Raw genomic sequence first — 14,870 nt, 5'->3', positions numbered from 1 at the left:
CAATGAAATTAGGTCGTATGATTTCTTTCTATACAAGAACTTCAGTTGCGCTGCCAGAGGGCAATCATACAATTCTGGCTGCCAATTTGGCCCTAAATTTATCATTTACGCCTAGATAATTGTATATTTCTTTGAATAATAAATAAATTTCATACATTTTTAAATTTTAGGTAACATAAAAAGATTTATTAACAAACTATTTTAAGTATAAACTAATACATATGAATATTGTTATAATTTCTTTGGTTAAAAATTATTATCGAGTTTTCAAAAACAATTCAAATGTTTCCATATCACTTTTGGAAACATTACGTACAAAATAATGATTATTACCCTCTACCAAAGATTTAGGAGAAATATACATGTCCTTTTCCGGATCGTATTGAGCTCTACCCAACATTTTTAAAAATTCATGGCGTTCACGTAAACGAAATTCACGTGAGGTTAAAATTTCGGGTTGTTGCAAAATCATTTGATGGGACAATTGCATTTCTTGGTGGGCATAGGCAAAACGTTCTATAAGGTCATCAGATTCTGAAAAAAAAAACAAAATAAATATATGTACAAACATTAAAATTATGTAATATTTTAAATCAATTTTAATTGAACCTAACTCACTTAACATCAACAATCTGGGCTTACTCAAAAGTAAACATTTGATTTCATCTTTAGTGAAACCCATTTCCTCGCGTATACAAAACGTTGCCTGACGTATGTGTTCCATATTGTAGGTTATCAAGCGTGGCAGTTTACTTGCCAGAAAACGTACATCATCTCCTTTCAAAGCGAATTCCTTTTGAAAGTAGCCCAGTCTTTTATCAATACGCTGAGTTGAGAACATTAACCAGTAGGGATTTAGGGTAATTATACGCTGGATTTGTGTTTTACTAAACCGCTTAGATTCCAAATAATTTACCCTAGTTTGCATGTCATCTAAATCCACTTTAAATATTAAAGGATTTTTTGTAATTAATTCACCAAATCTTTCGGCCGGCACTCCCTGATCCTTTAGAAAGAGTAAGCGGGGTTTAACATCTTGTTCTAGCTGTAGCTGCAGTACAAATTCGGGCAAGCCCTTGCGTCTTTCAATGGCACTTAAATCTACACCCAACTGTATGAATTGTTGCAGTAATTCTGATTTATCTACATAAGCCGCTAAGTTGTAGGTGGGCAGTAGAGCCTGTTTGGTGGACTCAGTTGTTAGCTGCACTTCGTCAGTATTTTCGGGTAATTTGGCATGTTTACTTGTCTGTGGTTTTAATAATTCCCTAAGTTGTTCCACACTAAGACCACCCGTCAAGTCGGCTAATTCTTTTTGCGCTAATTTTATTTCATCCTTCTCTTCCTCAGCTTTTGTGGTTGTGGGTACGGCTACGGATTCCACTCTACGTTGAGGTAAACCTCTTAAGTAACGCTTAGGCAAATTATTTTTAGTTAAATTTGTTAAAATTCTTAAATTTCGTAATATTAACATGATGTTTTGTTTATTTTTATTTACTTTGTGTTTTTGTTGTTGTCAATTGAACTGTCAGTGAAAACAGTTGTTATGCGCGAATTCAGTGTTGGAAAGTGTTTTATTTTTGTCGGATCAAATGCATGGTTGTGTTTGGTGAGCAGGGTTGTATTTATTTAAAGCCGTTATTTTGAAAGTTTTTTTTTTTATATATAACTATAAATTGTTTTACTTATTTTTTAGAGTAGACCTGGGTTATGTTTAATGCGGAAAACAAATACAATATTTAATTTACAAATTTTGACAATTTTATAGAGCTATCAAAGACCATTCCAATGACTTATATAACACCATAGAAATAACGACTAATAATGGGTAAAAAACGTGAAAAATATTTTTTAAATCGTATTTTTTTTTCACAAAATTATATTAAAAAAAAATTGTATTAAATCTTTATCTTAAAGTATATCTCGATGAAAGTTATATAATATCCACACAGCCGAATATTGCTTTCTTTATAACATATTCTTTTTTAAACAAGAGTTTTGTTTTTCGAATTTTTTTTTTTGTTTAAAAAATTTTTTCCAATCATTTTTTAGTTTCCATGACTTTTTTATTGCATATAATGCATAATACCACAAAAAAATACAAACATTTGCATTTTTAAGCCTATTACGGTTTACGTTATTAATTTTTCAAATTCAATTCTTTAACGCCCTCTTAACACTTACTAAGTGTTGGTAAACGTTCGTATAAATAGTATGTTACCAGCCACCAGTATTGCTAACACTATGAAAGTCGCCAATTTGCCTATTTTACTGGAACAAATCTTGTAAAAGCTCGTAATTTTAACAAATTTACATTACTCTTTTGCACTTGATTAAAAAACACGAAGTGAACCGAATGTTAACAAAAGTAAATTTTCGTATATTCGTCAGATGAAAGTTTAATTTAATTTGTTATAGTTTAAAACGGATATAAATAGTGTAAAATATGCTTAAAATTATTATATTATATGGGTGATACAAAATATAAATGTTTTTTTAGTGTTTCAATAAAGTTTTCCAAGAAAAACAACCTGTGCCTTAAAATGTATTGGCTGGCGCCAAAACTGCCGCCTAATTGTTACCGAATTAAAAAAAGTGTATTTTTTTTTAAAAATGAAGAAAATTTTTCTGATTTTAATTAAAAATATAGAAAAAGAATAAGAAATTATGTGGTGAATGGGGGTAAGTGTTTATTTTTTACTAAGTTTTCTAAATGTTAAATCAATTTTATTTTTGTTTGTGTTTAAGTTTTGTGATATTTTATAGGATTGAATTAATTAAAAGAATCATTAAAGGGTTTGTTTTTTGTTAATATAATATGTAATAGTTTATTGTAAGTGCGACAACATGGAGTTTTAGTTGTTTTAAGAACATTTTCAGAAAGCAAAAAACCTTAAATGTTTTAACTGAAAGCTAAACTCTAAACTCCAGTAGTTTGGCAAGTAAATTTACTATCAATAAAGCATTCAGTTGACTGATTGAATCGATTTTTTTAGTTTTAATTAATGCGTATCCGGTTGGTCACAACATTTAAAATAAATAATATTGGGTACGCATGCTTGTAAATGCTCGTCGAAAAAGTAACTTCTGCCACAGGTGCCCTCTTTCACTTCCTTATTATTTTCGCACTCAATATAATTTCGACAATTGTTTTGTGAACTGTTAACCAACATTTTGCCACGGCCGTCGCAGCGGTTATGATCACACTTAACTTCTGTTGGATCCACACAACTCTTTGCTTCTTCACTGAAAAACGTACCTGCGGGACATTCCAACCAAACTGGTTGCGCGTCATATGCATGTGTACCCATGTAAGCACAAAGAAAGTAACCACGACATGAACCACCATCCGCTTTTTTGCCAACCTTTCCCAAGCATACATGGTTTATAGGATGGGCATTACATTTGACATATTTTCTTTCCTTACAGTTTTGAGTTTCCACATCAAAGTAAAAAGATTTAGTGCAATTAGTAGATGGTGATAGTATGTTTTTCGCACACTTATAGTATTGCGAGCAATCCATCTCATTGCGAAATTGCGTATTATCTGCTACAAGTTCACAAATGTTATTCACATCTATACACGTCGAGTATCTGGGATAAACACACATTGGTGTGGGTTTCTCCTCGAAATAGTATTGCCGCTCACAGCTACTAGCTAAGGCTTTACCATTTTGGCAGTAGTAGTAGCCATGACAATTGGTTGGATCTGCCACCCAAGTGCCATCCTTAACACCCGTACAACGATTTTCGCATATTCGTTTGCTGTCCGTAAAATCATTCATACACTTCTGGTCTTTTGCACTGTATTTTAAATTGTTTGCACAGCTAAAGATATCACCGCTATCGCCATTACACACAATATATTGATGACATGATCCGGGGACACGTATTTTTGTATTATTTTTGAATAAGCGACAGAGTTTTGTGTAGTCCGAGTTTTGGGCCGCAATTATTGTTATTAGAGCAACAGACAAAACAAACACCACCATAAGCTGTAATGCTGAAAATATGGGGGAAAAAAATAGGATAAGTTTTATTGGCAATTATTTTTTTTTAAGGCAATTAATTGATTGAATTTAGGATCGTGATTCAGAAACAGATTGGAAACTCTTCTGTCAAAGACCTAACTCAGTTGTCAAAACCCTAAGTGCTGAGCATGTATTAGTAAACAAAAAAAACTATATGGAAACAAAAACACATAAAGGTTATTCATTTAAAAAAATGGAAAATTACATTCTGATTTTTTTTACACTTTTACACAACAAAAACTTGAAAAAAATTCCACAAAAAAAAAACAACTTTTTTTTTTTTATTTTTTTTCTTGTTTTTTAAAAGTGTAAAACAGTCAGAGTATAATTTTCCATTTTTTTTAAATGAATAACCTCATAGTTTTTTTTGAGTAATTTTTTCTTTTTTTTATGTGCTGTTTTTCTATAGCGTATGAGCGTTTAGAGTGGACGTTTTACATGTATTTTGTTTTTGTTACAATAACAAAACACATGTTAAATTTCCACTCAAAGTACTCGTTCGCTATAGAAAAACAGCACATTAATTTTTTATAGTTTCCGCTCTATGTTCAGAAGCACATACCATAGAAAATAGACATAGAGCGGAAACTCTCCTGTCAAAGACCTAACTCAGTTGTCAGAAACCTAAGTGGTGAGAATGTATTAGTTGAAAAAACTATGTGAAAACAAAAACAACACTTGTATGTGTGATTATTTTGAGTAATTTTTTTGTTTGAGTTTTTTTCTAGTTTCCGCTCTATGTTTCTCTATGGCACATACCATATGGCACATACCATAGAGAAACATAGAGCGGAAACTAGAAAAAAACTCAAACAAAAAAATTACTCAAAATAATCACACATACGAGCGTTGTTTTTGTTTTCACATTGTTTTTTCTACCACTTAGGTTTCTGACAGCTGAGTTAGGTCTTTGACAGGAGAGTTTCCGCTCTATGTCTATTCTTTATGGCACATACGTTAGGGCCTGATTCAGAAAAACGAAAGGAAAACAATTATCAAATTTTTGTATGAAAAACACTCAAAAATTATTCTGAATCAGGGGCCCTTCAACATATGGAAACATAGAGCTAGAAAAAACTAGAACCATACAAATAATCACACATACATACGAGTGTTGTTTTTGTTTTCACATAGTTTTTTCCTACTAATACATTCCCACCAATTAGGTTTTTGACAACTGACTTAGGTCTTTGACAGGAGAGTTTCCACTCTATGTACTAAAACATTCAGGTCTTTGAAAGGAGAGTTTCCGATCTATGCATATTTATCTATGTCCTCAATGTTCTGTCATGTTTTTGTATCAGGACATACGAATTGAAGTATTCCCTTGAACTTTTATTATAAAAATTTATTTTTGAATGGAAATATCTATCAATCGAAAACATGTAATCAATTCGCAGAGTATTTCCAGTGAATATAATGGACATCTCTTTCATTATTTTCACTCAAAATTCTCTGCAAATTGTTTAGAATTCATAAAACAAGTAAGAGAGCTATATTCCGCTGTGGCGAATATTAAATAATCTTCAGCAAAGTATATTTTAAGATAAAGATTGAAAAAAAAAATTTGTTAAAAAAAAAATTTCTTGAAAAAAAATAAAATTTTTTTTTTGTAAAAAAAAAACTGTGCCGAATCTTATATACCTACCCTTCACAAAGTATAATCTATATCTATCTATATATATAAAAATGAAATGGTCTATGCATGTAATGTCATCACGTGAGAACGGCTGGAACGATTTGGCTGATTTTTTTTTATTCGATTCGAAATTTTCAAGAGATGGTTTGTAAAGAAAAAAAATTCAAAAATTCCGGGTAAAACTCGCAAAAATTCTTTTTTTTGTGAGTCCAGTCATCTGTAATAAAAAAGCTCCCTAAAGTATGCAGTACAAATTCAGATATTTTATTTGCAAATAAATAAGAACAGGCTGATGAGCGTGGGTTGGAGAAACTTGAAGGAAGAACTAACATTAGTAAATGTTACCGGGCGAAGCCGGGGCGATCAACTAGTTTAAGATAAATATTAAATGCCAATTTTGGTATTGAATGTAAAAATGGACACATTACGATAACCTGAAGCGTAAGAGATCCGAATCGACACCAAAGCCAAATACATATTATGAGCTGCTGAAATCTGGACAGACCATCACAGGAAAACTGTATCGAAATCAACTGAAGAGGTTGGGAAGCTTTTTTCCGTGAGGCCATGTGACCCACCGGTGGATCACAGAACATACCAAAATTTATGAAGATTTAAGGTAGCGTGGGTGGTCACACATGGCAAATATTTGATCAAAAAAGCGTAACCACTTTTCTTAGCACAAATTTATTTGACGTGTTTACTCTTACAAGTGTTTTGTAAGATCAAACAGCATTTTTTGTTTTGAATCATCCTACATAAAATAAGTTTTTGAAATAAATAAAATAATTCAAATGTATTTTATTTAGTGGTTGCGTTTTTTTCGACAAATATTTGTCATGCGTGACCCTACCTTTAGATGATAGCTAATCATAGATCTGGATGTAGGTTCAGATGAGTGTGAATCGTAGGCCTTTATGTAGCTTAAGACGAAGATCAATCGTTGACCTTTACTTAGGTTTAGATGAGTGTATATCGTTGGCCTTTATATAGCTTAAGGCAATGATCAATCGTACCCCTTTACTTTTGTCTTAGTTGAGCCTCAATCGTTGGTCTTTATGAAGTCTTAGTTGAATGTAGTTGGTTAAAATTTGCAATTTCACTTAAAGTTTTATTCTCCTCTAAATGGTTAATTTGTTCAAACTACAACATAATTTGCCAAATTTTTTTTTCTACTTGTTCTTTTTTTTTTTTTTATCACTATTTTTGTTATATTATATACCTTTCATTTTCACTATTTAAACAATTGTTTTTTGATGTTTTCTTTTTGCAACTCCCAAACAAACTAAAGGTTCCAATAAATTGCAACTACCTTTAAAAGTTGTTTGATATTTTTTGGGGGGTCCTAATCTTATCAATACATTTGCTAATGTAATTTATTTTGTGAACTTTTGTTTTCAGTTGTCACTCACTATTCATTGATAATGAATGTCAAACATACATACTATATCAAATGTTCTAGTATAAAACTCTTTATATACTCGTTAGACATTTGTTTTAAGTTTTAATTAATTGTTTTTCAATTGGCTGGAGTGTTGAATTGGCGTAGTGAAGTAGCCAGTTATCAGGATGGAGTAAAGTGGAAACTCTTGCATCAAATAATAAGTGAAAGCGGTATTTGCTTTACACTGACAAAAAAAAATACCGACATCATCATGATTTTATCTATAGAATGTGTTCTATAAAGAGTTTAGAAATTCAGTATAATTATCTTTGTTAGGTTCATGTGTTGAAGTGATGTATTAAGCATTTTGGCACTGATACAACATTTAAAACTTTTGTAATACTTTGAAACTATTTGGCGTGAAATTTTTAAAACACACCTGCCACTGCAATATTCTGGGAGTATAGAATAGAGCAGCTCAGCTGACACCTGAAACTTTTAACGATAAGATATGTAACAGGAAATAAATACACTGAACAAAATAAGACATTCATTTAATGGCACGTCATAATTCAAGGTCTTAGCTCTCGTATATATAGAAATTATGTGTACACAATTTGAAAAATTCGGAATATTATCTTTGAGAATGTGTTTTCTCTGGGTTAACTTCCACCATTATTAAGTACGTCATCATTATGTTGGTATTTTCTTATCATTTGAATTGCATTTGTTAAACTGAATCTTTCATCACTTGTTAAGTGTGCAAAAATAGTGTTTACTGCCATCATAAATTAATTTAAATTTGAACTAAATTTCTCTGATTCACAGGGACTTGATTGACATAGCGAGATAAATAGGAAAATTTATGATATGAAAATAGACGAGACTATAGACGAGACTATAGATGAGACTATAGACGAGACTATAAACGAGAATATAGACGAGACTTCATAGACGACACTATATAGACGAGACTATATAGACGAGACTATATTGGCGAGACTATATAGACGAGACTATATAGACGAGACTATATAGACGTGACTATATAGACGAGACTATATAGACGAGACTATATAGACGAGACTATATAGACGAGACTATATAGACGAGACTATATAGACGAGACTATATAGACGAGACTATATAGACGAGACTATATAGACGAGACTATATAGACGAGACTATATAGACGAGACTATATAGACGAGACTATATAGACGAGACTATATAGACGAGACTATATAGACGAGACTATATAGACGAGACTATATAGACGAGACTATATAGACGAGACTATATAGACGAGACTATATAGACGAGACTATATAGACGAGACTATATAGACGTGACTATATAGACGAGACTATATAGACGAGACTATATAGACGAGACTATATAGACGAGACTATATAGACGAGACTATATAGACGAGACTATATAGACGAGACTATATAGACGAGACTATATAGACGAGACTATATAGACGAGACTATATAGGCGAGACTATATAGACGAGACTATATAGGCGAGACTATATAGGCGAGACTATATAGACGAGACTATATAGACGAGACTATATAGACGAGACTATATAGACGAGACTATATAGACGAGACTATATAGACGAGACTATATAGACGAGACTATATAGACGAGACTATATAGAAGAGACTATATAGGCGAGACTATATAGACGAAACTATATAGACGAGACTATATAGACGAAACTATATAGACGAGACTATATAGACGAGACTATATAGACGAGACTATATAGGCGAGACTATATAGACGAGACTATATAGGCGAGACTATATATACGAGACTATATAGACGAGACTATATAGGCGAGACTATATAGAGACTATATAGACGAGACTATATAGACGAGACTATATAGACGAGACTATATAGACGAGACTATATAGACGAAACTATATAGACGAGACTATATAGACAAGACTATATAGGCGAGACTATATATACGAGACTATATAGACGAGACTATATAGACGAAACTATATAGACGAGACTATATAGACAAGACTATATAGACGAGACTATATAGACGAGACTATATAGACGAGACTATATAGACGAGACTATATAGGCGAGACTATATAGACGAGACTATATAGGCGAGACTATATATACGAGACTATATAGACGAGACTATATATACGAGACTATATAGACGAGACTATATAGACGAGACTATATATACGAGACTATATAGACGAGACTATATAGACGAAACTATATAGACGAGACTATATAGACGAGACTATATAGACGAGACTATATAGGCGAGACTATATAGACGAGACTATATAGGCGAGACTATATATACGAGACTATATAGACGAGACTATATATACGAGACTATATAGACGAGACTATATAGACGAGACTATATATACGAGACTATATAGACGAGACTATATAGACGAAACTATATAGACGAGACTATATAGACGAGACTATATAGACAAGACTATATAGGCGAGACTATATATACGAGACTATATAGACGAGACTATATAGACGAGACTATATAGACGAGACTATATAGACGAGACTATATAGACGAGACTATATAGACGAGACTATATAGGCGAGACTATATAGACGAGACTATATAGACGAGACTATATAGACGAGACTATATAGACGAGACTATATAGACGAGACTATATAGACGAGACTATATAGACAAGACTATATAGGCGAGACTATATATACGAGACTATATAGACGAGACTATATATACGAGACTATATAGACGAGACTATATAGACGAGACTATATAGACGAGACTATATAGACGAAACTATATAGACATAGACGAGACTATATAGACGAGACTATATAGACGAGACTATATAGACGAGACTATATAGACGAGACTATATAGACGAGACTATATAGACGAGACTATATAGACGAGACTATATAGACGAGACTATATAGACGTGACTATATAGACGAGACTATATAGACGAGACTATATAGACGAGACTATATAGACGAGACTATATAGACGAGACTATATAGACGAGACTATATAGACGAGACTATATAGACGAGACTATATAGACGAGACTATATAGACGAGACTATATAGGCGAGACTATATAGGCGAGACTATATAGACGAGACTATATAGACGAGACTATATAGACGAGACTATATAGACGAGACTATATAGACGAGACTATATAGACGAGACTATATAGACGAGACTATATAGGCGAGACTATATAGAAGAGACTATATAGGCGAGACTATATAGACGAAACTATATAGACGAGACTATATAGACGAAACTATATAGACGAGACTATATAGACGAGACTATATAGGTGAGACTATATAGACGAGACTATATAGGCGAGACTATATATACGAGACTATATAGACGAGACTATATAGGCGAGACTATATAGACGAGACTATATAGACGAGACTATATAGACGAAACTATATAGACGAGACTATATAGGCGAGACTATATATACGAGACTATATAGACGAGACTATATAGACGAGACTATATAGACGAGACTATATAGACGAGACTATATAGACGAGACTATATAGACGAGACTATATAGACGAGACTATATAGACGAGACTATATAGACGAAACTATATAGACGAGACTATATAGGCGAGACTATATATACGAGACTATATAGACGAGACTATATAGACGAGACTATATAGACGAGACTATATAGACGAGACTATATAGACGAGACTATATAGGCGAGACTATATAGACGAGACTATATAGACGAGACTATATAGACGAGACTATATAGACGAGACTATATAGACGAAACTAACTATATAGACGAAACTATATAGACGAGACTATATAGACAAGACTATATAGGCGAGACTATAAAGACGAGACTATATAGACGAGTCTACATAGACGAGACTATATAGACGAGACTATATAGACGAGACTATATAGACGAGACTATATAGACGAGACTATATAGACGAGACTATATAGACGAGACTATATAGACGAGACTATATAGACGAGACTATATAGACGAGACTATATAGACGAGACTATATAGACGAGACTATATAGACGAGACTATATAGACGAGACTATATAGACGAGACTATATAGGCGAGACTATATAGACGAGACTATATAGACGAGACTATATAGACGAAACTATATAGACGAGACTATATAGACAAGACTATATAGGCGAGACTATATATACGAGACTATATAGACGAGACTATATATACGAGACTATATAGACGAGACTATATAGACGAGACTATATAGACGAGACTATATAGACGAGACTATATAGACGAGACTATATAGACGAGACTATATAGACGAGACTATATAGACGAGACTATATAGACGAGATTATATAGACGAGATTATATAGACGAGACTATATAGACGAGACTATATAGACGAGACTATATAGACGAGACTATATAGACGAGACTATATAGACGAGACTATATATACGAGACTATATAGACGAAACTATATAGACGAGACTATATAGACGAGACTATATAGACGAGACTATATAGACGAAACTATATAGACGAGACTAATATATACCTTTAATTATAGATATTTTTGCTAGACTTTTTTTTTTTTTCGAATTTAATTTATTTTTTAAATAGTTGATATTGCATCGTGGTCGTTTGTTTAAACATTTTATTATTAAAATATTTATGACTTGATAAGAAGTCATAAATAAGTGAATTTTTATACTTATTTTTTTAAGCATTTGCTGCCGATTTGAAAACTTTCGATTTTATTTATTGGTATGAATAAAACTGCGTATGTACGTACGTACATACATTTGTTTATTTTGTTTAACTTCTTTGTTTTCATACTGCACAGATTTATAGTATGGGAAAATCATAGATTTTATATTTTTATGGTATAAAATCATAAAAAGGCGCTTTGTCATGGGAAAATGTAAAAAAAAAATTAATATTAATGGCTATTTATATGATGATTAAAATTGGCATACCAAAAACATTAGATAAGATGGCAAAACTTTGAGCAATTTTAAAGTTGTTCACAGTTTATATATGGATTATGTTCGATTACTGCTGACCACTTTTCTAAAAGCGTCTATGCACACAAAAAGGCTTCGTAGTGAGAAGAAGTCACCTTCCATTTATATCGAATCATACAGGTTGAACTTTGTTGAGAATTTAAGCTTGTAAATACTATTTCGATTTAGGAGCCAGCTAAGTAAATTCCTTGATCACGAACGCGAAAATTAAACCATATTGAGAAGCAGGACCCCACTGTATCTCTCTCTCTCGAATCATCCGAAATCCAGAAATTGCTATCTGAGGCCTATACATCAGCCTAGATATTGTTGTACCCATTTTGGGAGCCTGAAGGACATCCTTAATGCAATTATTATAGCCAAGACGTTATCTATATCCGAAATCGGACATGTAAATAAAAAAAAAAGAAGAAAAGATCATTCATGTATCACGGATCATTGAAGACCTTGAAGTTGAGGAAGAGCTTTGGATTGCAATAATCAATATAATTTGGAATATCTTATTATTCTTCTCTTCTAGGATTGTGTAAAAATAGAGGATCCATGTAGAGAAGCAGAGGCGCCCAAATCGATCATTCTATTGAGCAGTAGAGTAGAACAATTGTATGATCTTGATTATGTTTCTACACGATCGGGGGGTTCAGGTCGAACTGGAATCCAGTTTCGCCATTCTGTATACAACTCTTTCAAGGAGAATTGACTTTGCAGTCTGCCTTAGCTAATATAGCAGAAATCTCTTCACAGCTAATGATCTATGGCGGTCATTACTGTAAGAACTAATTTATTAAAAAATACAAATCTATATCGAATCTAATCTCATATTTCAGCTAATCAATTGTAAGGTCCAAGCTTAAGACCCCATTGTTGTTATGATCGTTGTTATTGTGATTTAGATTTGAATTAATCTTATCATGACCAATAGTTATCACAGTTTTGTTTTAAAAATAAATTAGTAGCTAAAGATAATTCAAAATATTTACTTTATAATACGCTTGAATTTAACTAAAACTCGTTAGTTATTCACTAAAACGCAAAGTGTTCGCTCTCGTTAAAAAAAAAATAAAAAAAAAATTCATCATGAAAGGTAGTATTAAACAGTTAAAATTAATCAATAATTATAAAATAAATCGATTTACTTTGGATTAGCACGTATATTACTCTGTATAGTGCCGCTGGTCGTTTTGTTGTGCACACTGCCAGCAACTATACAGGCACAACGGGATAATGATCCCTGTCGTTTGTTCGCCAATGGTACGAAATTGCGCCATCCGGAGGACTGCAGTCAGGAAATTGTATGCACAGATTTTAAATCAGTTGCTGGCACTAAATGTACCGGCTCGAAACCATTCTATGACAAGGACACATACAAATGCGTGCCACATTTAACTGATCACAGTACCTGTGAGATTAGTTGCAACAATATGAGCGGGAAATTTGTGCAAGATCCGAAATCCTGCTATGGCTACTATTACTGTCAGGACGAAGAGTTGGCCTTGTATGGTCACTGTCCACAAAACTTGCATTTCAATGAAATCCAACAGGCCTGCATCTACGATTTCATATCGACTTGCAGAATTAATAAATTGAACTTTTGTGCCATTGTCAAGAAAGACGTGAAATTTATGGATGAAGCGAATTGCGGAAAATATTACGAATGTGTTGAGAACAAGAAAACGAAAAACGTGACGCTTGAACATAAATTGTGTGATACTAAAAAAATGTTCTACAATCCGGCCGTGGGAGATTGTGTAGCAGGGCCCATAGCCGGCTGTCATCCAGTGCCAAAAGATATCTGTAAGAAAGTCAAGAAAAATGAATTTGTTAGCGATACAGCCACTTGTGGTGGAATGTTCTATTGTGCTGACGAAAAGGATGAAAATCCTCAATGGTATCAATGTCCCGATAATAAATTCTTTAGTGCAGAGCAAAAGAAGTGTTTGGATCCATTGCAAGTTAATTGCGACAAAGATCGTTGCGAGGGTAGCAAACGAACGTTTGTGGTCAGCAACAAAAGTGGTTGCCGTGACTATGTGGTGTGTAAAGATGGTGTCAAAGTAGGCGAAGGATCCTGCGGCAATACATTCTTTGATGAGATAAACGGTGTATGTACCCCAACAATTATGACTTATCCAGCTTGCTATCACAAATAAACGTACAAATATATACATATGTACATATATCTTAGTTCTAAATAAAGTGTAAGCCAATTTTTGTATGGTAATATTAAATTTAAACAAATTTACTATATTTGTGTTCATTGAAAAACTATTGATTTTGCTCATTAATATTGTAAATTAACTGAACGCTCCGTCACGGCTTCGCCCAGTAGCTATATTTGCTAATGTTAGTTCTTCAAGTTTCACCAAAAAATTTCTCTTATGAAGAAAAATGAGAAGTGAAAAGGAGGCAATATATTGAAAATCAAAATTTCCGAATTTTTGAATTTATTTTTCTTTACAAACCATCTCCTGAAAATTTCGAATCGAATACAAACCATAATCAGCCAAATCGCTCACTTGATGCGATTAGATACATGATGGACCATTTCATTTTTATTCAGACACAATTTTTCAACAAGATCGGTCCGCTCCAGAGTTAGAGGAGGTCAAAATTTGACATTTTGACCAAACATGTGATTTTTCTCATCCATGTAACTTATTACCTATTGTTCTTAGCAAAATGTCTTCCAAATAGTTGAAATAGCTATTTCTTCAATCTTTCGAAAAAAA

General features: G+C 32.8%; 3 protein-coding genes across 3 annotated transcripts; 1 reads left to right on the top strand and 2 right to left on the bottom strand.

The window, feature by feature from the left end:
- Positions 1-156: 156 nt before the first annotated feature.
- Positions 157-1,529, bottom strand: mTerf3 (mitochondrial transcription termination factor 3). The gene is made up of 2 exons (XM_065503417.1): positions 619-1,529; positions 157-534 (listed from the first exon to the last, which is right to left on the bottom strand). The coding sequence occupies exons 1-2, from the start codon at positions 1,472-1,474 to the stop codon at positions 257-259; spliced, it is 1,134 nt and encodes a 377-aa protein (XP_065359489.1). The 5' UTR covers positions 1,475-1,529; the 3' UTR covers positions 157-256.
- Positions 1,530-2,818: 1,289 nt separating this feature from the next.
- LOC135954771 (peritrophin-44) lies at positions 2,819-6,950 on the bottom strand. The gene is made up of 2 exons (XM_065505001.1): positions 6,893-6,950; positions 2,819-4,003 (listed from the first exon to the last, which is right to left on the bottom strand). The coding sequence occupies exons 1-2, from the start codon at positions 6,897-6,899 to the stop codon at positions 3,003-3,005; spliced, it is 1,008 nt and encodes a 335-aa protein (XP_065361073.1). The 5' UTR covers positions 6,900-6,950; the 3' UTR covers positions 2,819-3,002.
- Positions 6,951-13,166: 6,216 nt separating this feature from the next.
- Positions 13,167-14,379, top strand: LOC135954682 (peritrophin-44). Its single transcript, XM_065504896.1, has 2 exons — positions 13,167-13,225; positions 13,288-14,379. Exons 1-2 carry the CDS (start codon positions 13,219-13,221, stop codon positions 14,289-14,291), a joined length of 1,011 nt encoding a protein of 336 aa, XP_065360968.1. The 5' UTR covers positions 13,167-13,218; the 3' UTR covers positions 14,292-14,379.
- Positions 14,380-14,870: the final 491 nt, after the last annotated feature.

This window comes from Calliphora vicina, chromosome 3, assembly GCF_958450345.1.
Source record: "Calliphora vicina chromosome 3, idCalVici1.1, whole genome shotgun sequence".
NCBI lineage: Eukaryota > Metazoa > Arthropoda > Insecta > Diptera > Calliphoridae > Calliphora > Calliphora vicina.
Note: the sequence above shows the minus strand (reverse complement) of the source record. Positions and strands in the feature narration are given on the sequence as shown.